The sequence below is a fragment of the Peromyscus leucopus genome, chromosome 4 (assembly GCF_004664715.2).
Source record: "Peromyscus leucopus breed LL Stock chromosome 4, UCI_PerLeu_2.1, whole genome shotgun sequence".
Classification (NCBI taxonomy): Eukaryota; Metazoa; Chordata; class Mammalia; order Rodentia; family Cricetidae; genus Peromyscus; species Peromyscus leucopus.
This window is the reverse complement of record NC_051066.1, coordinates 97,003,349-97,029,878: the sequence shown is the minus strand read 5'-3', so window position 1 is coordinate 97,029,878 and position 26,530 is coordinate 97,003,349. Positions and strand designations below refer to the sequence as shown.

The following is a 26,530-nucleotide window of genomic DNA, read 5'->3' as shown; positions in this document are numbered from 1 at the left end:
CTACTTTTAAAGAGCAACAACTTGTTTGAGAAGTTTTACATTGCTATGGATTTTAGTTTATTGATACAAATTTAAAGTTAATTTTGTTATACTATATATATTTCTACTCTTGTTTAAAATATTGTTTATGCAATGCATTTAAAATTTTAATGTATAATTAAATACAGATTAATAATTAGTCATCTATGATAATCAAAGTTATAGTCATGTTAGTTAAGTTTTCCTGGTATACATTGAGATATTTCAGTTAGGTAGGTAATTTTCAAAAACTTCAAAGACCTACAGAATATGGCATTTAAAATATTTTAAGAACTTAGGACTTTTCTGGACATTGAGACATGTCTGCTCCTGGCAGCACCAATCTACTTCAGAGAAGATGATGGGCATCAAAGAAATTCCATATGGAATTTGCTTTCTTTATGGCAAAAGTTAGCCATTTGGGCAGGAAACTACTCTTGCTTCAGCTTCTTGACAGGATGTTGTATAAACTGAACATGCAGGACCCATAGGAAGATCACCACTGAACTTTACAAGGCTAGATGGTCCTTCAGGTTCCTGCTTCGCAGAAGAAACTGCCAGACATTCTACAGGACACAGGGAGAAGCAACTGACAGACTTTGCCAGAATGGGCAGAACAGTCCCTAAAATTCCCTGCTTCACTGAAAGCTATGCCAGAGACTCTAGGCCTGTAGGCTGAAGATGGATGCCCCAACGTTGCAGATGCCCCAACTTTGTTTCGATGACTGTCCAGGCAGCCAGATGTCTCTGTCATTTCTAGAATTATGGAAATTGCTATTTACTTCCTGTTTACTTAGGTCATATTATATCCTTCTGGGGTCTTCGATGGAGTTAAAGATTAGATATTTATAATTATACACCACAGGTCTCTACCACCTGAGTCCAGTCTTCTTCCTTCTGTGCCTGTACCACTCTGCCCGCCATTGTGATTGGTTCAGGGGTCATCGGCAATGACAGTTACTGAGTTATTAGTCTATTTCAACTTGGAATTGCGTTGTTTTGCCTTAAGCAATTGCTGTTCCCACCAGCAATTGCAACTCCACAGCGACCAGCAGCAGGTTGGGCACACCAGCTGCAGCTAGGTGAGAATTCTGTTCCCTTAGGGCACCGGGTCTGTCACTCTGCTACGGGAAACTTGATCTAAATCTCTATCCTTCTATAGAACTCAGGATTCAAAGATTGAGGTGAAATCCTGCTAGCTCAGGGAGGCTGACTAGCAAGTAGCTAACTGTCTCTCCTTCATCTTCTCGAAAAAAGGGGCCATCCTTCTGCTCAGCCCCCACTCAAGAACCCTTGGTACACATAGTTCCTCCCTACCACTTCCTGTCAGCTAGTTGTTGACTCAGCATCCTGACCCCAGGTTAATTTTATTTAATCAATCAAATGTAACACATCTTTGCATTGTTAACAAAAGGAGCTGAAATAAATGCAACATACCTTTACATACTTAAAATAATATTCCACAACAGAATTAAGATTCTTTAAGCAATAAAGCACTAAGACAGAAGTTTGGTACCAGGATAGGAGGCGTTTCTGTGACAGGCCAGACCATGTTGTTTTGGGGAGGATTGTGGAAGGACTTCGGACCTTTGGGCTAATAAAGTCACTGAGTGTCGAGAGCTCAGTGGACTGTTCTGTAAGAGCTTAGAAGATGAGAGTATTGAAACAATGAAGACATGGCTTGTGAAGTTTCAGAGGGAAGTCAAGATTCTACCAGGTCATTTTGTGAAGAATCTGTGGTTTCTGGTCAGCTGAGGCTGAAGAATCAGCTACGGTCAACAAGAAAGCAGAACCACTAAAGTAAAACCTTTGCTTTGCTGGGACAAGGCATGCTGGTCAGCTGGGACTAAAGACTCAGCTGTGACTAAGAAGAGACTAGCAAGCCGGGCGGTGGTGGCGCACACCTTTAATCCCAGCACTTGGGAGGCAGAGCCAGGCAGATCTTTGTGAGTTCGAGGCCAGCCTGGTCTACAGAGTGAGATCCAGGACAGGCACCAAAACTACACAGAGAAACCCTGTCTCAAAAAAACCAAAAAGAAAAAGAAGAAGAAGAAGAAGAGACTAGCATCACTGAGGTGAAGTCTTCTACAAAGTGTTTCCTGAGAGTCAGCACACAGAAACTATGATCCAGAGGTGGCCAAGGTTTTACATAGTGCTGGTAGCCAAATTTGGTAGTATAAGAGTCACCCAGATAGTGCTGGCTTTGAAGGTATGAAGGGGTCATGAAGAGCAGCTGAGGCTTGGCACTTTGTGGCAGGGTTGGAGTCCCTGAAGAGAGCCCAGAAGATCGTGAGTAAATCCCAGATACTGGACATTGAGATATTTACACTTTTGGAGTATGGTTTTGCTTGTTCAGTTTGTGGCTGTGCCCTGGTTCTTCTTCTGTGAAGCCTGTTGATGAGTGTAGAGCTGAACCCCACCAGGAAAATGCCCTGAGGGTTCCTGAGCCCATGGGGTCCCACTGCTGGAAACCCAAATCAGAGGCTGAACTCAGACTGAAGGAGAAATGTAACTACAGCAAGCCAGATATGTACTATGATTACAAGGGTGTGAAGCCAAGATTTCCACAGTCCCCCTTCACCGCCATTGCCCAGAGGAGCAAGCAAGTGGATACAGAATAATAAGAAAAGCTTGCAAGAGTCTGAACACATGCTGCCTGAACCTACCAGCAAGGAATAGCACCAAACTCATAGACACAGCTCTAGAGACCGGATAAAGACCCTAAACGTGAGAAAGCTACAATGCTCATCATCCTCTGCCCCTTCCTATCATCCAATAAAGCCAAGGACCCACTGAAACCCTAGGAAATGTGTGTGGCTGGACCTGGCTCATGATGCTTCATCAGGATTTGAGCAACACACCCCAAACTACATGGGCTATGGAGACAGCAGAGGGAAGGGCCAGCATTTCCACCCAGAACCCTGAAGTACAAAGGTGTACTGGCATCTGAGACTCCACCCATAAAGCACAGACTGGACCAGCATCTGTAATTGAGTTACTCAAAGCCAGACCAAGAGAGAACAAGAGTATAATGGAGGAACTCCCAGGGGTGAGACAGGCTTCTTGTAGCTGGAGAAAGGACACTGAGAGATGAGTCTGGTTATCAGGCCGAACAGTTTCATTGCTTGTATCCCCACCCAGATCTCTCTCCTCCCTGCATCTGTTTCTCCCCTATTTAATACCCAATGTCAATTTAGCAACCCAAGAGTCAAGCCAGCTCTAGTGTAAGTGTCTTGCTCCTCTTCTTGCCCTGGGTCACTTTTCCCTTCTCCTTACTCTTTCCTTTCTTTTTGTCCTCTCCCAAAGAGCAGGGATTTGGGAGATTCGCGGGGTCTCTATATTCCTACACCCCAGAAGAGGGTACCAGATGGTTGTGAGCCACCATGTGGTTGCTGGGAATTGAACTCAGGACCTCTGGAAGAGCTGCCAGTGCTCTTAACCTCTGAGCCATCTCTCCAGGCCCATGATTGTATATCTTTGCCTATCTTTTCAGTCTACTTTTGAAAGACCCCCAGGGGAGATCTTCCTTCAGGAGAGACCCCAAACCCAAGGAACACACCGAAACCACAGATCAGATGCAAACAGCAAGAGGGTTTATTTTGATACACAGGTACCTGGGGTGAAGTCTCTCGGAGGACTTGCGCCCCTTCCTAGGGCAAGGGGGACTTTTTATAGGATCCCAGGGGGGCAGAGGCGCAGTTACAGAAGCGAGAAGCATAGTTACAGGGCTCCTATTGGTTGTTTCAAAGAAGGCCAGGGTGAACTTGGGGTCATATGTGTGTGGCTGACTTGGCCTTGCCCAGGGTATAGTGGGTGTTTTTCCAGCCCAGCTGCTTATTCCTCAAGGCCAGGGGGCCAGTCATAAAATATCCTGATTTGACTCAACTGTTTTTCTCCCAAGGCCGCCGACCACAGTTATCTCTCTCCCAAGGCCAGATGGCTGGCTATAGTTATGTCTCTCTCAAGGCCAGATGGCTGGCTACGGCTGTGAACTCCTGTTTTTCTGATTCCTTCAGAATGGCGTTTCTTAGGCTAAGTTATTGGGGGGGGGGATTTCATCGGCCCAACGCCCCCATGTCCTCATAATGGAGTGGGGGTCTTTCACTTTCAGCCAAAATGCCCTCCCCAACTCTTGTGTTTTTACAACACCCCCTATCGACCCAATACTAATCTTAGTCTTAGCCTTTTTCTATTCATACCCACATAACTGTAGTGGTTTGAATGAACATGGCCCCATAGGCCCTTAGGGAGTGGCACTATTGGGAGGTGTGGTCTTATTGGAGTAGGTGTGGCTTTGTTGGAGGAAGTGCTTCCCTAGGGAGCAGGCTTTGAGTTCTCAAATGCTCAAGCCAGCTCTAAAGTAAGTGTCTAGATGTTACACTTCCTCTGGCCTGCAGATCCAGATGTAGAACTCTCAGCTATCTTTCCAGCCCCAATTAAGTGTTTTCCTTTGTAAAAATTGCCTTGGACCAGGTGAGGTGGTAAACGCCTTTAATCCCACCACTCAGAAGGCAGAGGTAGGCGGATCTCTGAGTTTGAAGCCAGCCTGGTCTACAGAGCGAGTTCCAGGACAGCCAAAGTTGTTACTCAGAGAAACCCTGTCTCTATGGTCTCTCTTCACAGCAACAGAAGCCCTAACTAAGACACTAACATATTAGCATATGCAGTAATAACCACTGAGAAATCTTTCCAGCCTGTTCATTTTCTTTTATTCTTATTCTTTTTGAAATTAGGTCTCTCTGTAGCTCTCTGGGTGTCCTCGAACATACTATGTAGACCAGCCTGGCATCTGATTCAGAAATCTGCTAGGATTAAAGGTGTATGCCAACATGCCTGGCTCACAATAAAAGATTTTAAATGACACTTTTAGTTGCATTAAATGACACATTTAGTTGCATAGGTTAGCATTTTATTGAGATCATCAAAATCTTAATAAAACAATATACTTTACTGTAAAATAGAGAATAGGACAACTCCCTTAAGAATCTCCAAGAAATAGCTGAAAGCACAAATTTATACAAATTTCTTTTGTGTCTAGCATAGAAGCATATCACACTCATATGATTTATAGATAACTGCCAATCTGTCCTGGCCTACAATCTTGATAAGAAGCTCTTGCGAAATACAGTCAGAAGTCTCCTTTCTATCCAGCAAGCACCCTATCATAGCTCCACTTCTAAAAGCAGACACAGGGGAAAAAAAATAAAAATAAATAAATAAAAGCAGACACTGGATCGTGGCTGTGGGAGCAGGAGAAAGAGGAGTAAGAACGGCCTGGGAGCTCACAATGCAGCTGCATGCTGAGTGAGCTCCTTAACTCTGCTCATGCAGTGATCAACGGCACTCATGAGTAAAGGGATCCAGCTATCTTCTGGCTGGGGGGTCACATGACTTGTTCTGGGAAGAAAAAAGAACAAGTTATTAACACAGCAGCGTGAAGGGAAAAGCCATTCCCAGGAGGTGCAGAGGGGAAACTACAATAAGAAGGCATTCCTCTTCACAGGCTGGCTGCTCCACACCCTGCCCACACCCACAGCTTCCCTCCCCAACTCTCTGAAATGGGGTTAGTTCTTGAGAATAGCTGGCCAGACGATTTTATTCTCAAGCCAAGTATGGAGAAGTCTTCAGACTTACTTTGTAATTTCAAGTGCCTTTATTAAAACAGACACCAATTTCGCAGACTAGAAAAAAAGAGAGAGAGAGAGAGAGATGTCACTCACCCTGAGCCCTGGCACCAAAACAAAGAGCTTGAAGATCCATGTATTGACGATAAGAGAATCATTTAAAAAGAGCCTTACAGGGGCTGTGCTGTGCTGTCATGAAGACCTGAGTTTGAACTCCAGCACTTAGTCAAAAAAAGAAAGAAAGAAAAGAGCCTTGAAGATAAAATATTCAACAACAAAAAAGCTGATTAGGGCTGATGAGATGGCTCACTGGGTAAGCACACTTGCTGCCATACTTGACAACCGGAATATGATTCCTGGGAAAGACTTCCACAGTTGTCCTCTGGTCTCCACATACACAACTGTGACATGTGTATATATACACAATAAATAAATGAATAAATGCAATTTAAAATGCTAATTAGGTAAAGTTAGTACCATTATGGATTCTTTCCTACTTAACAAGATCTGAAAAACACTGCTGGTGTAACATTATTATGTTTTCATAATTTTTAATTAATTTAACTAATTTTTGTTTGTGTGTTTATTTGTTTGAGATAAGGTTTCTCTGTGTAGCCCTGGCTGTCCTGGAACTCACTCTATAGACCAGGCTGGTCTCGAACTCAGAGATCCACCTGCCTCTGATTCAGGAGTACTAGGATTAAAGGCATGCACCACCGCCACCTGGCTAATTTTAATATTTTTTTTTTTAATTTGGAAAAAAAGAATGATCTCAAACCTTGAAGAAGAATAGTGAGTTTTATGGCAGCCTAGATTACACATAGAATATTTCAAAAAAAGAGAGAAAAAGGAGACTCTAACCGAGTTTGTGACGGCTCAGGCTATGAGCTATTTCTGTTTAGAACTTTAAGAAGCCCAAAACGATAAAACTGAAGATTTCAAGACCTGGGGCTGTAGCCCAGCAGCAGAGCCCTTGCTTGGCATATCCTACTTGGAATCCCTAGCACCATACCACAACCAAAAGGAGATGGATGGATGGCAACAATATAAAATAACTCACACACACACATATATGTACATACATATTTATGAATTACTTCATATAATTCTGTGTTTGGGATCATTGATACAATATCTTGCTAAAAATTTTATAATTTTATTTCTCAAGAATTCAATTTTTTAAAAGTTAATGTCCTAAAGAATCTGTTTTACTGAAACATTCTACAGATTAATTAATCTACCATCTAATTTATAATATATTAGAACCAACGCATCCTGTTATAAAATTTAAATTACTTGGCAGGTTCACTTTTCTTCCCAGTAACATTAGTGGTATGAACTTGAGTTCATAAAAATAAAAGAACAGAACTCTATAAAAGCAGTAGCACTTCAAGAATACAATAAAACCATAAATACATATGTGTGTTACACATACAAAATATCTATTATGGTACTGATTCGGTAAAATCAGATCTCTAAAAGGAATTTGACTTGGGATGATGGCTCAGTGGCAAAGAGTGCTTACAAGTGTACATTGGATATGACCATGTTACCTGTTACCCCAGAACTATGGGGAACAGAGATTACGAGATCACTAGGGCTTACTGGCTACCAGACTAGTTCCAGGTTCAGTGACAGACCCTGCCTCAAAGTAATAAGGTAGAGTGACAGAGTCTACTCAGTAATTTCTGGCCTCTGCATATGTGCACATGCATTTGCACACAGATAGGTGCATATACGCCCCCTCCCCCTAATAAATAAAAAATTAACAAAAAAAAGAATTTTACTTTTTAAAGCACTATTTTCTATTTTCAAATGATTATCCAAGTGGTTATAAAACAAGTATCAAAGCGCATGGCTATTATAACTCAAATTTAGCTAGTCTTTATCAAGCACAAATATATGTAAGAACCGTGAAACTATTATACATGCACACAAGTTTGGCAAAGATATAAATGCTCTATAGATTATAGGGACTACTAGACTTATTAGCGACTAATAAAATTCTACCAGTTCAAAGCTAGTACTTACACTGATCCGCACAGTGAGGTGACACACAGGTGGATATATGCTCAGAACCAAATCATCCACACTAAGAGCAGAAGGAAAATATAACCATTAACCAAAAAGCGGGGACAGAGCTCAGTGTGGTTGTTCCAGTACACAACCAATTCAGTTCCTTAATTCTAGTAAGTAGGTATGCGTGCGATGCAGAAGCAACTCAATCAGTGTTCACTGAAACAAGCACATCCTATTTAGGAAGCTGGGGTACAAATGCCTGGTTCACAGGATGAGGAATGACTAGTTGAGTCAAAGCAAGAGGATCCAAAACCATCAGTGTAGTCAGTGATACTGGCAGAGTTCATCAATGGGAGCTAGACATGTTAGGGAAAGTGGCCTTTCTAAAGAGGCCACGACTTTACCATGTGACCACATTTATTATCACAAGAAGAAAAACCAGTATCATGTGCCTCCCCAACTGGATATAGAGGGAAGTACAGACACTCACATCTTTGACCCAAAGTTTAACTTTATTACCATTGTGAGAAAATAATCTTAAACCCCATATTGTTGTGTATTTACAATATGTAATTCTGAAATGCCAATGTCAAATCAGACTAGAAGGGACAGAAACTATTCCAGATTGCAAGGAACTAAACAGATGCCAACCCAATGTAGTAAGACACCTTAATGGAAGTGGAATTTATTAAGGTATTTTTTGAGACAAATGGAGAAATCTAAGTATTAGATATTATTATTACATCAAATGCTAAATTTCTTGAATGTGACTCTAAGAATATCTGTTCTTAGGAGATTGTTGATAAAATATTTAGGGGTGAAAAATTATTTTATATCCTAAATGATTTAGGAAAAACATATTTATTTATCAAGAAATAAATATACAGGGGAAATAGGTGAATGGGAGAATCCAAATAAAGGATTTAGAGCTATTTACTGAAGTACTTTTTCAATTTCTTTCAGACTTGAAAAATTTCAAAATATAAAAAGCTGAAAGGAAACCCTGGAGCAGCAGCAGCTTGGATCACAGTGCTCCTCTTTCCAAGTGTGACACATGCTTACCTGGGGCTGATCTCATCAGAAATGTCCACAATGTCATCCAGCTGGGATACCTGCTCCTTCTTCCCATTCTCGGCCACTAAAGCCCGGATTTTCTTGAGGGAAGCTCGGGATGCTCTCACCAATGCAAGACACGGGGTTATGAGCTCTTGATCTTCCTGTGACCAGTATGAGTCCCGATTGCTTGGAAGCCCTAATACACCATCCTCATCATTGTGGCTGTCAGAGTTGTCCTCAGAATCATTCAAGAGGCCATAGTAAGGGTCACACTCTTCTACAGCCTAAGAAATATCATCATATATGCAAATGCAAACACTCCACCACCATCAGTCACCCGCTTTGCTATCGGCTACAAAACTGAGTCAATCTATAAACCACATTGCCCTTCTCCTTGTCCGGTAAGGAACAGAGAAGTGGTACTAAGACACAAGCCAGAGATGGTGGGAGATGGAAGACTGGACAGGAGTGAGACTGGGATCATTCAGTCCAGTTGCAGGGAACTAACTCCCTGTCTTCATGATGAGTTCTCATCTACTGGTCATGAAAGTGCCCTCACCTGCTCCATCTCTTCATGTGCATCTTTCACAAGCTCCACACTCTTTGTCAGCATCAAAAGGGCTGCAGCTTTGTTATCTAGGAGTGAAATTATCACAAGTACTAGAATTCGAGGAGAAACCTAGCCTCCCTCTTAAGACCACAAAGGGCAACCAACACTGCTTTAAAGTAAAACTGTTCTTACTATACCCTCTGCCTGGACAGAGGGTTAAAAAGGCTTTTTAATTTCACCACCAGAGGAAACCCAACTGTCCCGTGGTGTTTGGTATCACAGTCCTCTTGACAACCACTTAGTCTGCCCGGCTCTGCTTTATAACCCTTGCAGTGTGCCCCCATGCTGCTCCTGGGACAGTCACAGGAGAGAAAATGCTATCTGTTCAACAAGAGACAGAGCCACAGCAAGAGGAGGCGGCTGAGTTTAAGGAACAGTGCTCAGCAGCAGAGCCCTCGGCTGGCATGCACTGGGCTCAATCCCAGCACTGCCCAAACCAAACCAAACCAGAAACCAGTATGAGGAATGGCAAAAAGTACTAAAGTCCATTAATATTGATGATAATCAACTACATATTATTTCACTTGAAGTCTTCATAGAAATTCAATTATTTATGTAAGGCAAAGCTGGAAGCCTGAGAGAGAAACCTAGAGAGGCCTCTCTGCTTTGAGCAGCAGTGAATAGCTTACTTCTACCCACCTTTTGGAATCTCAGGCACCTGTTGGCACGCTACCGAGACACTATTGCAGGAAATAAGGTCACTGTTCTCAGTGCTGGAAAAGGAATTAAAAAGGACATATCAATAACCTAGGTTCCTGTCTCCTAAAACCCTCTTTCCTGTTTACATATTATATATCTTATGTTATATATACTGCCCACGATGAGGGCCGATGTATAACTTTGCTGTTAGGGTCGAGGAAGCCCACTAGCTGTCACCCCACACTGTGACACTGCTACCTGTGAGATGGAGAGGTAAGCACTTCCAGGAGCTGAGCCATGCCATCCACAATGTCCAGAGTAGCATTCCGTACCAGCTTTCTCAGGGTGATCCCTGCGGTCAAACCCAAAGAGTAAGTAGCCCGGTTGTTTCAAAAGTCACCACCTGCTTTCTGGATTCTTATATGGAACTATGCAGTAACAGACACCTACATGCTTTACATCATGTCCCAGTGCAAGACTCAAGTCTTACTTAAATTCTTATGTCATTTTATTGTCCCTCCTGCCATTCCTTAGACCTGTTCTCCAATGGTGTTGGAGTCTTTCCATGTGTATTCATTCATTCATTAAGGACACTGGCCCTTTGATACGTATGGACAAAACACTGGAAGTTTAAAGCATTTGTAAGTAACCCTAATGAACTATGACATGTTTTCATTTATTTTCTCAGCATAACTTCAACGAAGGTATAACTACAGGCCATGCTGGTGGACTCTTAACTTGTGAAGGGTCTTCAAACAGAGTACGATGTAATGCTAGGTGGAGGAGGGTTGGGATGGCCTTGGCATGGGTATGGAGCTTAGATTCAGCAAGCATACATAACAATTAGAATGGACTGGAAAGAAAAGTGAATTAGGGGCTGAGAAGACAGCCTATTTGATAAAGTGCCAGTCACAGGTATACATGACAGCTTGAGTGTAATTCCCAGAACCTACAGAAGAAAGGCAGTCAGAACAGAGTGGTCCTATGATACCAGTGCTGACGAAGCAGAGACAGAAACTCCAATGAAGATTCTCTCAAAAACACAAGGTCCTGCCTTCCACACATACTCATATACACATGCACGAGCACCTGAATACACACATGCACCTACGTGTGCATGTACACACACAGCCACAAATAATGAATGGGTTTTTTTGTTGTTGTTTGTTTGTTTTGGTTTTTCGAGACAGGGTTTCTCTGTGTAGTTTTGGTGCCTGTCCTGGATCTCACTCTGTAGACCAGGCTGGCCTTGAACTCACAGAGATCCACCTGGCTCTACCTCCCGAGCACTGGGATTAAAGGTGCCACCACCGCCTGGCCTGAATGATTTTTATAAAGGATCAGTTGAGGGCTGAAGATATGGTTCAGCACTTAAGAGCACTAGCTGTTCTTCCAGAGGACCTAGGTTCAATTCCCAAACCCATATAGCAGATCACACTGTCTGTAACTTCAGTTCCAGGGGATTCAGTGTCCTCTTCTGACCTTGGCAGGGACCAGACATGCTTGTGGTACACAGATACACAAGGCAAAACACCCATACCCACTAAATAAATAATATCTTTTTTTAAATAACCAGTTGAGATGGCTCAGTAGGTAAAAGAACTTGCTGCACAAGCCTGGTAGTCTGAGTTTAATCACAAGAATCCATAATGGAATGAGAGAACCCATTTCCATGTGTGTACCTGTGCACGCACACACACACACACACACACACACACACACTCTCTCTCTCCCCTCCCCCCCCCCCCCCCCCCCCCCCTCCTCTCCTCCCCCACTCTCTCCACTCTCTCTCTCTCTCTTTTGTTGTTATTGTTTGGTTTTTCAAGACAGGGTTTCTATGTGTAGTTTTGGTGCCTGTCCTGGATCTCGCTCTGTAGACCAGGCTGGCCTTGAACTCAAAGAGATCCGCCTGGCTCTGCCTCCCGAGTGCTGGGATTAAAGGCATGTGCCACCGCCGCCCGTCCACACTTTTTAAAGAATCAGGTAAAGCTTAACAATGGGAAATCACAGGTAGCATAGTAGCATCTGTACTTTAGCCTAATGGAGTGCTACAGAGGTCACTCACATTATAAAATTATCTTTGACTTTTTTATGGGGAAAAGTCACATGCTCAAAACTGAAGAAAAATAGACATGTATAATATGTTTACATATAAATATATAATAATATTACATTGAAGATAAACATATAATACTGTTTACATATTGGAAAACAATGTTTACATATTAATATGCAACATCAGGATATAGTCTACTACCTTAGCAAAGATCTAAATGCAACACTACTGTGTATACACAGTGACTTACCCTGATCCTTAGGAAGTGAATAATATATTGCAATAATTTCCTTGATGGCAACATAGATGTGCTCACAGATCCTCTGGGTTTCCTATGAAGTGATGGACGAATTCAGAATGAATAGAACAAATGTTCAATAGCAATTAATGAGAAAGAGATCAAACATCTATAAAGCATAATCAAATGTCTTCTGAAACCCTATTATAAGTCAAGTTTATGATGTATGCATCCCATACTAGAAAGAAATTAGGTAGATACCAGACAATTCAATAAAGCAATACAAAATGAAGGAAAAACTTATTTCTGCTATTTAATATCCTAAGCAATTATGTTGTGGCATGAGCTAATCACTGCACTTAGACCAGTAGGAAGCAAATTATGGCCAGAGGCTCATGCAGGCTCACTGTTGGGTTTTATAAATAAAGTGTCACTGGGACACAGTCATGCTCATTAGTGTATGAACATCTAACAGTTGTAATTGTATTACAAAGGAAAAGTTGAGCATTTGTTCTACCAAGCTTAAAATATTCAGCACCTGGTCTTTTTGTTATACAGACCAACTACTGCATCGTGCCATTACTGTCTCTTTGTCTGCTCTCATACAATTTATCTTTTTCCTTATTACCAAATCATTCAAGACAAGTGGTGGTTCTCAACCTTCCTAATGCTACTACCCTTTAATATAGTTTATGTTGTGGTGACCCCCAACCAAAAAATATTTTCACTGCTACTTCATAATTTTGCTACTGTTATGAATCATAATGTAAATATCTGATATGCCAGATATCTGATATGTGACACCAGTGCAAAGGTCATTTGATGCCCCAAAGGGGCCACGACCCACAGTTTGAGAGCCGTTGTTTTAAGATATGCAGAAAAAGAGTATTTATCTTTGTAGTTATTTGTAGTAAAAGAAATTTTCTATTATATTAAAACATTCAGAGCCAGATGCACATCTTTAATCCCAGTACTAGGGAAGCAAAGGCAGGCGGATCTCTGTAAGTTCAAGGCCAGCCTGGTCTACAGAGTGAATTCCAGGACAGCCAGAGCTGCACAGAGAAACCCTGTCTATAGAAAACCAACAAAAACAAAAGAAGACATTCATGCAGGGTTGAGAGTGTAGCTCAGTAGTAGAGTGTTTGTATAGTATATGTGAAGTCCTAAGTTCAATCCCCAGCACCAAAATAAATAAATAAATAAATAAATAAATAAATAAATAAATAAATAAAAATAAAAATATATTTGGATATATATAGTTATTGAAACTACTATGAAAATTGAGGCAACAAATATGTCAGTATAAAATAACCTACTCTTTGGGCTGGAGAGATGGCTCAGAGGTTAAGAGCATTTGCTACTCTTCCAGAGGACCCAGGTTCAGTTCCCAGAACCCACATGGCAGCTCACAACCATCTTTAACTCCAGTTCCAGGGGACCCGGTGCCCTCTTCTGGCCTCCATTTGCACCAAGCACACAATTCATGTGCACATACATGCAGGCAAAATACTCACAGATATGAAATAAAAATAAACACTTAAATAAAATAACCTACTCTGGAGTACATTTGCTCTAGAAAAATGTGGCACCAGGCATTCCTGATCACAGCCCTGTATCTAACTTTATTTTTAGTTACATAATAAAGGATTATTTAAAATGCATTAACTCTTTGTTCCTGTAATTGCACCTCTGTAATTTTTTTCCATCAACACACATGTGTACACAAAGATTATATCTTACAATTCACTACAGTGCTGTTTACAATAGCTGCAAGTTGGAAAAAGTTTAAAAGTCCACCTGGGGTGCTTTGTAACTGCTATAGTTACTCTACATTCTATTAAACATTACAAAGAACTGAGCAACTTTTTTATGTGCCATTAAGAATCAACTTCTCTATTTGTAATAGCCAGAACCTGGAAACAACCTAGATGGCCGTCAACGGAAGAATGGATGGAAAAAATGTGGTACATATACACAATGGAGTACTACTCAGCAGAGAAAAACAATGAAAGCATGAAATTTGCAGGCAAATGGATGGAACTAGAAAAAATCATCCTGAGTGAGGTAACCCAAACCCAGAAAGACAGTCATGGTATGTACTCACTCATAAGTGGATTCTAGATATAAAATAAAGAACAATCAGACCACGACCCATAGAACCATGAAGGCTATATATATAGTATGGAGGTCCCTAGGACGACTGTGGCTTATAATAAATTTCAGTTTTACTCAATTATTAAAAAAAAAATAGCCAAATGAATGGAAACACATGAACTATGAACCAAAGGCTGAGGGGCTCCCAGGTGGATCAGGCCCTCTGAATAGGTGTGACAGTTGATTGGCTTGATCAGTTTGGGAGGCAACTAGGCAGTGGGACCGAGTCCTGTGCTCATTGCATGAGTTGGCTGTTTGAAACCTGGAGCTTATGCAGGGACACTTGGCTCAGTCTTGGGAGGAAGGGACTGGACCTGCCTGGACTGAGTCTACCAGGTTGATTGCAGTCCTCGGGAGAGGATTTGCCCTGGAGGAGGTGGGAATGGGGGGTAAGGGGAGGGTGTGGGAAGGGGGAGAATAGGGGAACCCGTGGCTGATATGTAGAACTGAATTGTATGGTAAAATAAAATAAATAAAATTAAAAAAAAAAAAGAATCAACTTCTAAGCTACATTAATTTTTAAAAGGTCTAAAGCAATGTTTATAAGTATCTAACTAGTGTGTGAAAAGAAACACAAAGAGATGTATATATACACAGAACAGATTGTATGGAATAATACAGAAGGAAATGGAAATGAGATAGAAAGAAGAAATGGAGAGGGAAGATATGTATTTTAGTATACTTTGGTATCTTTTGAACTTTGTATTGTCCACATATTAGTAATTAAGTAAAATAAACAGGTAAACAAAAATTTAATACTAAAGGGTTTTGTGTAACAGGTGTTGGCTTAGATACTTTGTAGACTTTTAATTCCACCTCCACCATTTATTAATCTTGACCCGAGTCTCTAAACCTGCTTGCTCATCTTTCAGATGGGGAATATGTGTGAGAAATAACTATAAATTAAAATTAATTGGAACTAACCTGGTTGAGTTTCAGACTGAATTTAGAAGACTTTTCTACCCTGTCCTCACAACAATCCCGTGCGGTAAAAACTATAATCTCATTTGATAAATAGAAAAAAAATAAATGTGGCTTGAGTGTATAAGGGGAGAAGAAAACTAGGGGCAGCACAAACATTCCGGAAGTAAAGCTCACCAGTGGAGATGGCAGTGGAAGTCGGGAGAAGAGAGTGGTCAGAATCGTGGCTTCCCCTGACACTTTCACGGCTGCCTCATCTGGGGGTAGCAGAGGGGGCAGATGCCAAAGTTAGTATTTAAAAGGTTAAAGCTGCAACCGTCACTCGGACTTTTTAAGATAACGCGTCCTTTCTCCACCCTTACCATCATAAACCTCTCCAAAACAACTCCAGAAATTGTTTTATATTTCAGCCTCAAATGCCGAGGATGGGTAGCAGAAGGGATGAGGAGCGGGAGGGATTACCATCTCCTCTGGGTACAGCAGAGGGGAAAGAGCTTAGGATGCAGGGAGAGATGAGGGAAGAGTCTGCAATGGCAGAGACACTCACTAAGTCTTCTCCAAAACAACTCGCGATTAAAATGCTCGGTTCTCTCCTGGGCTTCGCCGACTTGAGGGTGTAGCGTGGGAGGCCGGAACACCCGGAAAGCAAAAGACAGGTTAGCGGAGCCCTGACCTGACGCCCTACCGCCCTGCCCGGAACCCCGGGCCTCAGATTCCCACAACTCACCCCGCACTCCAGGCAGAAGCGACCGCAGCTCCGCTGCCAAGAGCCGGAGCTGCTCCAGAGGCGGAGCAAGGAAGCGGACTGCGGCTGCCGAGCTCGCCATCACGGCCTCTCACACGGTTATAGTCAGGACGCTTAAGCCATTCAGCCCCTGCCGCGGTACTTCCGGTGCTGAAAACACCCCTCGCTTCCGGCAACACACATCGCGTCCCGCCCCTTCCTCCCCAGTGACGCGACCCCGCCTTCCCGACACCTAGGCCATCAGTTCACGCTTCCGCCCGCCTTGAGACCCGCCTACCCTGTCCGACCCACTTAGAGATCAGGCCACGCCTCCCTCTCGCTCCCAGAGACCCGCCACCCTGTCCTACCAATCAGAGATCAGGCACGCTCCCTCTCCTTGAGACCCGCCTACCCTGTCCGACCCACTTAGAGATCAGGCCACGCCTCCCTCTCGCTCCCAGAGACCCGCCCACCCTGTCCGACCCAATCAGAGATCAGGCCACGCCTCCCTCTCGCTCCCAGAGACCCGCCTACGGCTCCCCAGCCCGTCCTAGAGACCCAGCCACGCCTCCTTCTCCTGGCTTCCTCTCCCAGCGGGCCTGGAGATTGGGACTCCTGTCTAGGTGCCCGGCCCTGCCACCGCCCCCGCCCCACCTTGACGCCGTGCCACGCCTGCTCCACCTCCTAAAGACCCGGCCAGGTGTCTTCTGACCGACTAGAGACCTGGCCACCTTTTCATTTATTTCTTTTTTTTATTTTATATGTCTGAGGTCTTTGCCTGCAGCTCTGCCTGTGGCAGCCCCGTGGTGACTCTTTCTCCAAGCCCCAGACGCCAGGCCCACTTTCTGGTTCCTATATTTAGCAACATTGCAGATTCGTTTGGGATTTTTTTTTTTTAACTTTTTTTTACGTGTATTGGTGTTTTGTCTGCATGTGTGTCTGTGTGAGGGTATCAGATCCTCTGGAACTAGAGTCACAGACAGTTGTTAGCTGCCATGTGGATGCTGGGAATTGAACCCGGGTCCTCTGGAAGAGCAGCCAATGCTCTTAATCGCTCAGCCATTTCTCAAGCCCCAATATTTCTTTCTTTTAATATTTATCTTTTATTATTTTTAAATTATGTGTACATCTGTGCACACATGAAGGCAGGTGCCCACAGAGGCTCTGGTCTGGAGCTGGAGTTACAGGCAGTTGTGAGCACTTGAAAAGTCATTATGAGGACATCGTTGCGATGAAAAAAATAGCTAAAAACCATTCTGAAGAATCAGAAAAAAGAGTTCACAGGTAACACCCTGAAGAGATAATAGGAGCATCAGCTTGAAGAGAATAATGTGGTCGGAGTTGAGAAAGACAGTTAGTCAAATCAGGATATTTATGCTGTCCTGCCTGAGAATAAGCACTGGCTGAAAAACAAATACTGAGCAAGGCCAAATCAGCCACACACAAGACAAGTTCACTGCTTCTGAAACAATAGGACCGTACATGCTTGCTTCTGTAACGCACCTTTGCCCCTGGGATCCATAAAAGTCCCTTGCCTAGGAAGCGCGCAAGTCTCTAGAGACTTCGCCCGGTACCCTGTATTAATAAACCTCTTCTTTTGCATTGATCGTTTTCGTGTGTTCTTGGTTTTTCTCTGAAGAAGATCTCCTGGATCTTTCAACCTGACATAGTTTCTGGGAATTGAACTCAGGTTCTCTAGAGGTGAAGTACATGCTCTTAACCACTGAGCTATTTTTTCCAGCCCGACATTTGTGATATTTATCATTCATTCATTTATTTGATTAGTTGAAAATAGCCCCTACTAAGGAAGCATAAAGCCCATAATCTGTGGGGAAACAGGCTGGGAAGTAAAGTTTCAAGAGAAGTCAAGGTCCAGCCCAAGTCTCCACAGGTTCCCTAGGCATAAAATGGCACCCTGGACAGCTGCTGAATTCCAGGTGTGGGCTGGATGCTTTTCACAGGATGACCCTAACAAACACAGTAGTGCTGAGGTACTCAAGTAACAGAGACCCCCACCCTGGGAATCTCCTTGATCAGGGCTCTTTGCCTCCTGAGGAAGAAAGAATCAATTGTTAGATGTCTCTGCAGTCCACACTGCAGAAGTCAGTAGTTAACACTTCCAACATCCAGATGTTCAAGGAGTGACAGCTACCTGAAGCTCACCCGCTGATACTGGCTTTTCCATCTGCCACTGGGGTAGAGATCTGGGCTACAAATGTGAAGGCTGGACTTCTGCCAGGCTGCCAGCTGTAAGCCACGGTCTTCAGGTGCTCAGATGACTTTTTAACTGCACCATGAATGTTCCAAGTTCAGTGGAGTTCGATGTCCACACACAACGAATGAGTACAGGTGTCAGCAATGTCAACCAGGTCCGCAATGGGGAGAATAAAAAGGCTAGCGTGCCGTAAGTCACATGAAGAAAGTAGCAAGAATAAACTTGCCATATGTACAGCAGAAGAATAAGTAGGTAAACGGGTATAATTCTCAAGTGTTTTCCTTGGTGGAGATGAGACCTGAAGTTGTGACCACAGCACCGTTGCAGCAAGCTCCAACATATATAAGCCATCAAGGGGATGTTAAAAAACACCATCTAGAAGAAAGAGAGAACCATTAACACCACCAAGCCCTACAGGGGTCTGGTCTTAGTAGTAGTAGCTTTTACTAATATGTCTTTAGTTTAAGTCTCTGACTGCTTTTTCTTGGAGGATGGGGAGATGGGGATGGAACTCAGGGATTTGCATACACTATGCAAGCAATCTACTCCTGAGCTATGTCCTAGCTCTTATATGTCTGATTTTTAATGCATTGATCATACCTGTTTATAAGAGAACAGTAGGCCTAGAGTTAACTGTGTGTGTATTTGCCTGTCTTCTCATTTATCTTAAAGGTAGATATCATTTATGTTAAAGTCCCTATTGTAATACTGATACTCTGTTACACAGATTATATACCAAGAGTAAATACACAACAATGTTTACATTGGAAATGAACTGAGTAATCTGCACAGGCACACAACAGAGTATGTACTCTGTGTTGGCAGAGTGAAAGAAGAACTTAGGTATCAGTATTGAGGTTGCATTCTGAATACTGAAATATAAATTAGATCTCAGTTAAGTGTAGTTGCTGTGTGGCTTACTCAACAAATATTCATATAGTACACATTACAGCAGGCCTGTGCTAGGCTCTAAATTAGAGGAACATTGGTAAATAAGTTAAACCAAAAATAAAAGAAAGGAATGGATGGCAGGCTAAAGAGTGACTGGGGGCTGAAGAGATGGCTCAGTGGTTAAGAGCACTAGCTGTTCTTCCAGAAGTCCTGAGTTCAATTCCCAGCAACCACATTCCCAGCTCACAGCCATCTATAGTGGGATCTGATGCCCTCTTCTGGTGTAAAGGCATACATGCAGACAAAGCACATTGAGAGAGAGAGAGAAAAATGACTAATAGCACTTGAAGTTTGAGTCCCAATACTAACAACAGTCTGTAAACTTCAAAACAGGGGATCTGAATCCCTCTTCTGACCTCCCAGGGCACTGCAGTCACATGATACACAGACACACACACACACACACACACAGGCAAAATACTCATGCATATAAAATTAAAAGTTTTAAAAGGGGGCTGCGGAGATGGCTCAGAGGTTAAGAGCATTAGCTGTTCTTCCAGAAGTCTTGAGTTCAGTTCCCAGCAACCACATGGTGGCTCACAACCATCTGTAATGGGATCTGGTGCCCTCTTCTAGCTTGCAGGCCACTCACTGCATACATAATAAATAAATAAATAAATAAATAAATAAATAAATAAAATTTTAAAAGGACTCATTAAAGATAAATATCTATGGATGCACACATATATATTATAGACAGATGTATATTTACAAGGAAGATAATTATAATTATATATCTGAATTATAATTGAATTATAAAGTTAAATGAAGGAAATCATTGCATCATGAACTAGGAGACCTCCCTGGAGCATGAAGGGCAGCAATGAGTCAGCTGAGGACAGTGCATTCTGAGAAGAAGAAACAAATGCCCAGTTCTGGACTGGGAGAAGTATCAGACTCTTTCAGGTAGTACTTGCTGACCACTGGGCCAGGTGGAAATTGGAAATAGGGCCAGAGGATAGGGATGGAAATGAAAGCTGTGTGTTTAAAGGAATTAAATAAAACTGCTCTATCGCTGTTTTCCAAATAAGGACACTGGAGAGGATGCCCCATAGTGTTCCACGTGGAGGCAGAGTGCCGTCTTTGCAGCGTGTTCTCTGCTAAGACACTTGGAAGCCCAGCACTGCTTTTGGTGAGCCTAGCCTTTAATGGCTGAGCCATCTCTCCAGCACTGTTTTTTGTACAGTGAAGTTTTCCTTAAATGACATTCACTTTCCTTATGTATCTAGTTTTTCTTTTCATCCTTCAGAAACATTTTTCCTTACCATAGTCAGTTTTTAAAACCTGGAAATGTAAATTTTATTCTGCCATAAATCTCTTATTTCATATTTATCAATAAAAGTGTGATGAAAACTGGGCATAGTGGCGCACGCCTTCTAATCCCAGCACTCGGGAGGAAGAGTCAGGTGGATCTCTGAGTTCGAGGACAGCCAGGACTACAGAAAGACCTTGTCTCACCCCCACCCCACCCCAAAAGAAAGCACAATGAAACAAGTAACAAGAACCCTGGATGGCCAGAATGTATTGTAGATGCCTACAGTTACTTCTTGGCCTTTTGGCTAAAAGCAGAAGTCGGTGTTACAAAAGAGGAGAGGGAGCAGACAGGAAGTGAACAAACCTCGGCTGTTAGACACCGCCCTGCAGGTTAACTCAGGGAGGGAGGATGGTGATGCACAGTAGTGGTTGGAGATCCCTGCCACACAATTAGTTCAACAAGGCCAGCATGTTCTGGTGACTTCTTACCTGCATAATTCCACTTACAAATGTTAGACCACCTTGCAGGAAATGTCCATCAACAAATATCCCAAACGAAAAGCAGCAGCCCAATTTGCCATCAATTATTTCACCAACAAACCACGGTCCTGAGAGAGTAATGGACAGAAAAGCATTAGATTTAAAAACTATGAATCCTGCCAGGTATGGTGGGGTATGCCTTTAGCCCCAGCACTCAGGAAGCAGACTTCTGTGAGTTTGAGGACAGTCTGGTCTACAGAGTGAGTTCCAGGGCAGCCAGAGCTACACAGAGAAATCCTGTCTCAAAAAACAAAACAAACAAACAAACAAACAAAAAACCTATGAGTCTTGACTGGTGTGGTCGCTCAGTAGGTTAGGGCACCTGTCACTAAGCTTGACCGCCTGAGTTCAGTTCCTGCAACCCGCATAGTGGAAGGAGAGAACCTGACTGCCAAACACACACTGTGGCACATGCGCCCACCACACAAACACATATAGAAAAGAAACTGTGCTGGTTCGAAAGAAAATGGCCCCCAAGGGAATGGCACTATTAAGAGGTGTGGCCTTGTTAGAGTAGGTATGGCCTTGTTGAAAGAAGTGTGTCACTGTGGGGGTGGGCTTTGAGGTCTCATATATCCTCAAGTCATACCCAGTGAGACAGACCACTTCCCGTTCCCTGCTGACTAAGATGTAGGACCCTCAGCTCCAGTACCATGTCTGCCTGCACGCTGCCACGCTGCCATGTCCCACCGTGATGCTAATGTACTAAACCTCTGAAATATAAGCCACCCCATTAAATGTTTTCCTTTGTAAGAGTTGCTGTGGTCATGGTGTCTCTTCACAGTAATAGAAACCCCAACTAAGACATAAAGAAATAAAAGTGAAATGTAAAGCCAGAAAATAAAAACTATTTTCTCCACATTTTTCTGGATTATGAAATCACTTCAGTCTATGATAAACTTGAAATAAGTATGTGGCTTGTAAATTCTGAAAACACTATGATGCCCATTAAGATTTTTAACATTCTGTTGTAATAACTTTAGTATATTGCATTAATATTTTCTTCTTTTTAAATTTCTTTGAGATTTTATTTACTTTTATGTATATTAGTTTTTTTTTTCGACGTTATTTTTAGTTAAAGAAAAAAAAAAAAAACAGGCTTTCCAAGGGTGACAAAGTGAACTGAAGGTCAGAAGGAAGCTGTGTGTGGGCTTATCATAAGCTCTTCCTCCAAAGCCTGGAAATGAGAACTGACTGGATCACCAGAGACACTCCTTGTTGGGGCGGGCAGGGCTACCATTGATCAATGGCATTTTGTCTGCATGTATTCTTTACACCACACGCATGCTATGCCTTCAGAGGCCAGAAGATGGCAACAGATCGTCTGGAATTGAATTACAGTTAGTTGTGAGCCATGCACCATGTGGGTGCTGTGCTGAACCCTGGTCCTCTGGGAGTGTATCCAGTTTTAACTGCTGAGCCAGCTTTCCAGCCTCACATAAAAATTTTCAAGAAGCAGCCGGGTGGTGGTGGCTCACGCCTTTAATCCCAGCACTGGGGAGGCAGAGCCAGGCGGATCTCTGTGAGTTCGAGGCCAGCCTGGGCTACCAAGTGAGTCCCAGGAAAGGCGCAAAGCTACACAGAGAAACCCTGTCTCAAAAAAAACAAAAAAAAAATTTTCAAGAAGCAAAGAGATAATACTGAAGATAATTCTTAAATAACTGAGATTTGCTCATTAAGCAATAAAACATTAAGCATGTTTTTTTTTTTTTTTTTTTGTTTTTTGAGACAGGGTTTCTCTGCGTAGTTTTGCGCCTTTCCTAGAGCTCACTTGGTAGCCCAGGCTGGCCTCGAACTCACAGCGATCCGCCTGGCTCTGCCTCCCGAGTGCTGGGATTAAAGGCGTGCGCCACCACCGCCCGGCAATGTTTTAAAGACTTTTGTTACTGGTTTTAAAGATTGTGTGTGTGTGTGTGTGTGTGTGTGTGTGTGTGTGTGTGTGTGTGTATGCTAGAGTGTGGTTAGCGCATGAATGCCTGTGGAGGCCAGAAGTTCAAGGTCTTTATGGAGCTGGAGTTATGAGTACTTGTGAACAGCCCAACACAGGTGCTGGGATCCAAGCTCAGGTCCTCAGCAAGGGCAGTACATACTCTTGACTGCTGAGCCTTCTCTCCAGTCCATCTTCAACTATTTTTAATGGAAATTTTGAAAACTACATTCATATACTCCTCTTTCTTATTGCGATTAATGGATTTTTCTTATCAGGCAATCATTGTTGTCCATCAGCTGCACATGGTCAGAATTAACACTCCTGTTAGTTTGCTCTTTAGTTTTTCATCCAGAATGCCATTCTTCTGACAGAGCTCTCGAACTCACAGAGATGCCTGCTCTGCTAGTCTATTAAATGTGTGCATTCTGCTTTCAGCTCTACTATTAGTCACTGTTCCTTCTTATATGTGGGTTTCTGTCAAAGTGGGAAGAAATAGGTAGATAGCCCTTCTCAAAATACAAATACTATAATTTTCTGTCTTTGAAAGTCATAGGCGCCGGGCGGTGGTGGCGCAAGCCTTTAATCCCAGCACTCGGGAGGCAGAGCCAGGCGGATCTCTGTGAGTTCGAGGCCAGCCTGAGCTACCGAGTGAGCTCCAGGAAAGGCACAAAGCTACGCAGAGAAACCCTGTCTCGAAAAACAAAAAAACAAAACAAAATAAAAAAAATAAATAAGTAAAAAGTCATAGGCAATATATAGGCCAGGCTGACTCACAGACAGCCACCTGCCTCTGCCTCCCAGATGCTGACATTACAGATGTTTGCTACCATATTTGACTTTCTGCTTCTATAAGCAGCTAAATAAAGCATTAGACTTAATAACCACTAGAACAGACACCTCGATCATGACTGAACCCTTCCCTCATTTCAGTATCTCTATTGTTTAGATGAATTTTATTGTGACTTTTTGTTGAGACACACTCTCACTGTGTTAATCTGGCTGGTCTCGAATTTACTATGAAGGCCAGACTGGCCTGGAACTTGAAGAGATCAGCCTGACTCATACCCTTCCTCACTGTCCTTAAAATCTCTTCTCTCTGGGTATGGTAATATATGCCTTTAATCCCAGCACTGAGGAGGCAGACAGTCAGGCAGATCTCTGAGTTCAAAGCCAGCCTGGTCCAAATAGTGAGATCCAGGTCACCCAAGGCCATACAGTAAGACCCCCATCTCAAACAGAAAACAACCACACATTGCTAATATTCCCAGAAGGACATACTCATCATGCTTGGTGCCAGGCATGTAAGTAAACAGGACTCACAAGATGCCCATGGATATTCTGATAAGGAAGCAGACAGTAAAGAGAAGCTAATATAAATCCTAATAAACATCAGAAAACTTTTAAGATGGCCAGAGAAGGCCTCTGTAAAGAGTAGCATTTACACAGATTTTTGCTTTCTATGTTTTTATATAAATCCTGATTCTTTAGTGTTTTTGACACCCTTTCTTTAACTTGATGTTGACTACATGAATTTAAACATATTAAGAAATAACTTTATTTTCTAAAATCAGGACAGGATTTATGAAGGACTCATATGCCATTTGTTATACCTGGAGTATAAATTATTTTGTTGTCAAATTTTCAATATATTCTTTAGCAGACTTCTCTACAACCTCATAGTTCATCTTTTACTTACCAAAAACTGTGTACAAGGTCAGCAACAACACAGAATAGTAGAAGATGTTTATTTTGCTCAAGATATGAAGGGAAAATGTGGTCATATTTGCAAATCCCAGAGGTCCTAAACAGAAGAAAAATTTTAAAACCTGGTAAATATATGCTAAGTTAATTTCTCTTAATATTTTCTATCAGATTTCCTTGGCACTGCCTCCATCCTCAGCCAATTTTTTGTTACATGATCGCACAGACACTACTCTAAAACCCAGAATCCCAGGGAGCCAATATTCACAGTATCACTGACAGCAGAACAAGACATTTTATAGACAGAAACGTACACAGGAATACATAATTACATATACTATATTAATTAGTATTAAATTATGAATTTAAATGACAGACACACTCGACGGAGGTCTACACTACATTATTTTATCCTCAGATAGACTTGAAAGATTGTGCCCTGTTCAAAAGATGATCAATCAAGTCATAACTCCTTTTCACAGGATTCAGTATTCAAGTGCACAAACTTCTAAAAGCTCTATCAAATATACAAATATTTCCCATTTTTATCTTACATGAGTACCTGTCCAAGTAACCCTTCCCCATACATGGTACATTCTTACTTCACAGCAGCCCTGACCATACAGCTCTACCTATCAATGGATAGACAGCACAGACTCATGGAAGGACACAGAGGGAAGAAGGTACCCATCTGTAAGACATGGTGTGTGGGGGTGGGGGTGGGGGAGTGGCTTGATCTTGGACTTTTATCTACAGAATTTTGAGAAAATGATTTTGTCGTGGTTTGGGCCAACTATGATATGCTGTTATTTCAGCCTTGACAAACTAATATGTAGCTTTACTTTAAAATGTGGTCATAATTCTGTTCCAATACTTTGAAATTAGATTCTTTGTATCTTTTTTATTCATGCATCATATATTATTCATATATTACATCTTGACCACAGTTTCCCATCCCTCTACTCCTCCAGTCCCCCCACAACCACCTCCCCTCCCTGGAGGGCCGGGAACCAGAGGCCAGAGGCTGGATATCCATCCCTGAGACCTAGGATAGAACCAAACACAACTGGTAGGAAAAAAAAGTTAATGAAATGATTCCTAATGGTATTCTGCTCTACTCATAGATTCTTTGTATCTTAAAAGGGACATATTCCTTTTAAGCCAGAGAACTGAGAAGGTGAAGTTATGTGTTGTAGCTATTAAGGCAATAAGCCAGGAAGAACATACTGACATGCAATTTTAATATTATTTTAAGATTAGTAATGCAACCTTAACCCTCAAAGACTTAGAAAAGCTCTATCAATACCAGCACAAAGGCGAGCTCTTGCTTCTCTTTTGGATTTGGACTATAAAATAGTACTCTCTAAGCCTGGTTGCTTTTCAGAATCACCTAAACATTTAACAATAGATATCCATACATTCCAATCCAGTTAGCTCAAACTGGCCTAGGAATCTATACTTTTTCAATGTCCTTATATATATAATGTCTATATATATACATATATATAATGTCCTTATATATAATATAATGTCTTTATATATTTAATGTCCTCATATACATAATATGTATAGAATAAATATATATATATTGAGATCCTTACTCTGTATCTCAGGCTGGTCTGAAATTCACTTTGTAACCCAGGCTATCCTTGTGCTCATGGCAATCTTCCTGCCTTAGCCTCTTAAGTGGCAGGATTACAGGCATGAGCCACATCACAGCCTGCTTGGGACAGATTAAGTCAGCAGGAATGCAAGGAGGACAAAAGGACTGCTGCTCTCCACCCACTTACTACCCCCAACCTAGCAGAGGCAGGTGATAGGACCCAGTAAGACTGCAGCAAATGGTGGGAATAGTTGAAAACTGGGGAGAAAGGTTAGCT

General features: G+C 42.3%; 2 protein-coding genes across 5 annotated transcripts in view; both read right to left on the bottom strand.

The window, feature by feature from the left end:
• Nucleotides 1-4,910: 4,910 nt before the first annotated feature.
• Nucleotides 4,911-16,272, bottom strand: Ccndbp1 (cyclin D1 binding protein 1). Of its 2 annotated transcripts, none has more exons than XM_028878680.2 (11): nucleotides 16,063-16,271; nucleotides 15,883-15,942; nucleotides 15,513-15,592; nucleotides 12,273-12,354; nucleotides 10,225-10,318; nucleotides 9,967-10,040; nucleotides 9,277-9,353; nucleotides 8,724-9,001; nucleotides 7,674-7,734; nucleotides 5,653-5,699; nucleotides 4,911-5,415 (listed from the first exon to the last, which is right to left on the bottom strand). In XM_028878680.2, the coding sequence occupies exons 1-11, from the start codon at nucleotides 16,160-16,162 to the stop codon at nucleotides 5,301-5,303; spliced, it is 1,068 nt and encodes a 355-aa protein (XP_028734513.1). In that variant the 5' UTR covers nucleotides 16,163-16,271; the 3' UTR covers nucleotides 4,911-5,300. The 2 variants fall into 2 exon arrangements, 1 of the variants encoding a protein (XP_028734513.1); XR_005091392.1 differs by lacking the exon at nucleotides 5,653-5,699 and adding an exon at nucleotides 5,739-5,863 and having other exon boundaries at nucleotides 5,324-5,415; nucleotides 16,063-16,272.
• Nucleotides 16,273-17,807: 1,535 nt separating this feature from the next.
• Tmem62 (transmembrane protein 62) overlaps nucleotides 17,808-26,530 on the bottom strand; it is a 30,788-nt gene continuing 22,065 nt past the window's right edge. For all 3 annotated transcript variants that reach the window (XM_028878678.2, XM_028878677.2, XM_028878679.2), the window contains 3 exons: nucleotides 24,646-24,750; nucleotides 20,969-21,087; nucleotides 17,808-18,649 (listed from right to left, as the gene is read on the bottom strand). In XM_028878678.2, the coding sequence (XP_028734511.1) occupies nucleotides 18,323-18,649; nucleotides 20,969-21,087; nucleotides 24,646-24,750 (551 nt within the window). In that variant the 3' untranslated portion in view covers nucleotides 17,808-18,322. The remainder of the gene's footprint in view (nucleotides 18,650-20,968; nucleotides 21,088-24,645; nucleotides 24,751-26,530) is intronic.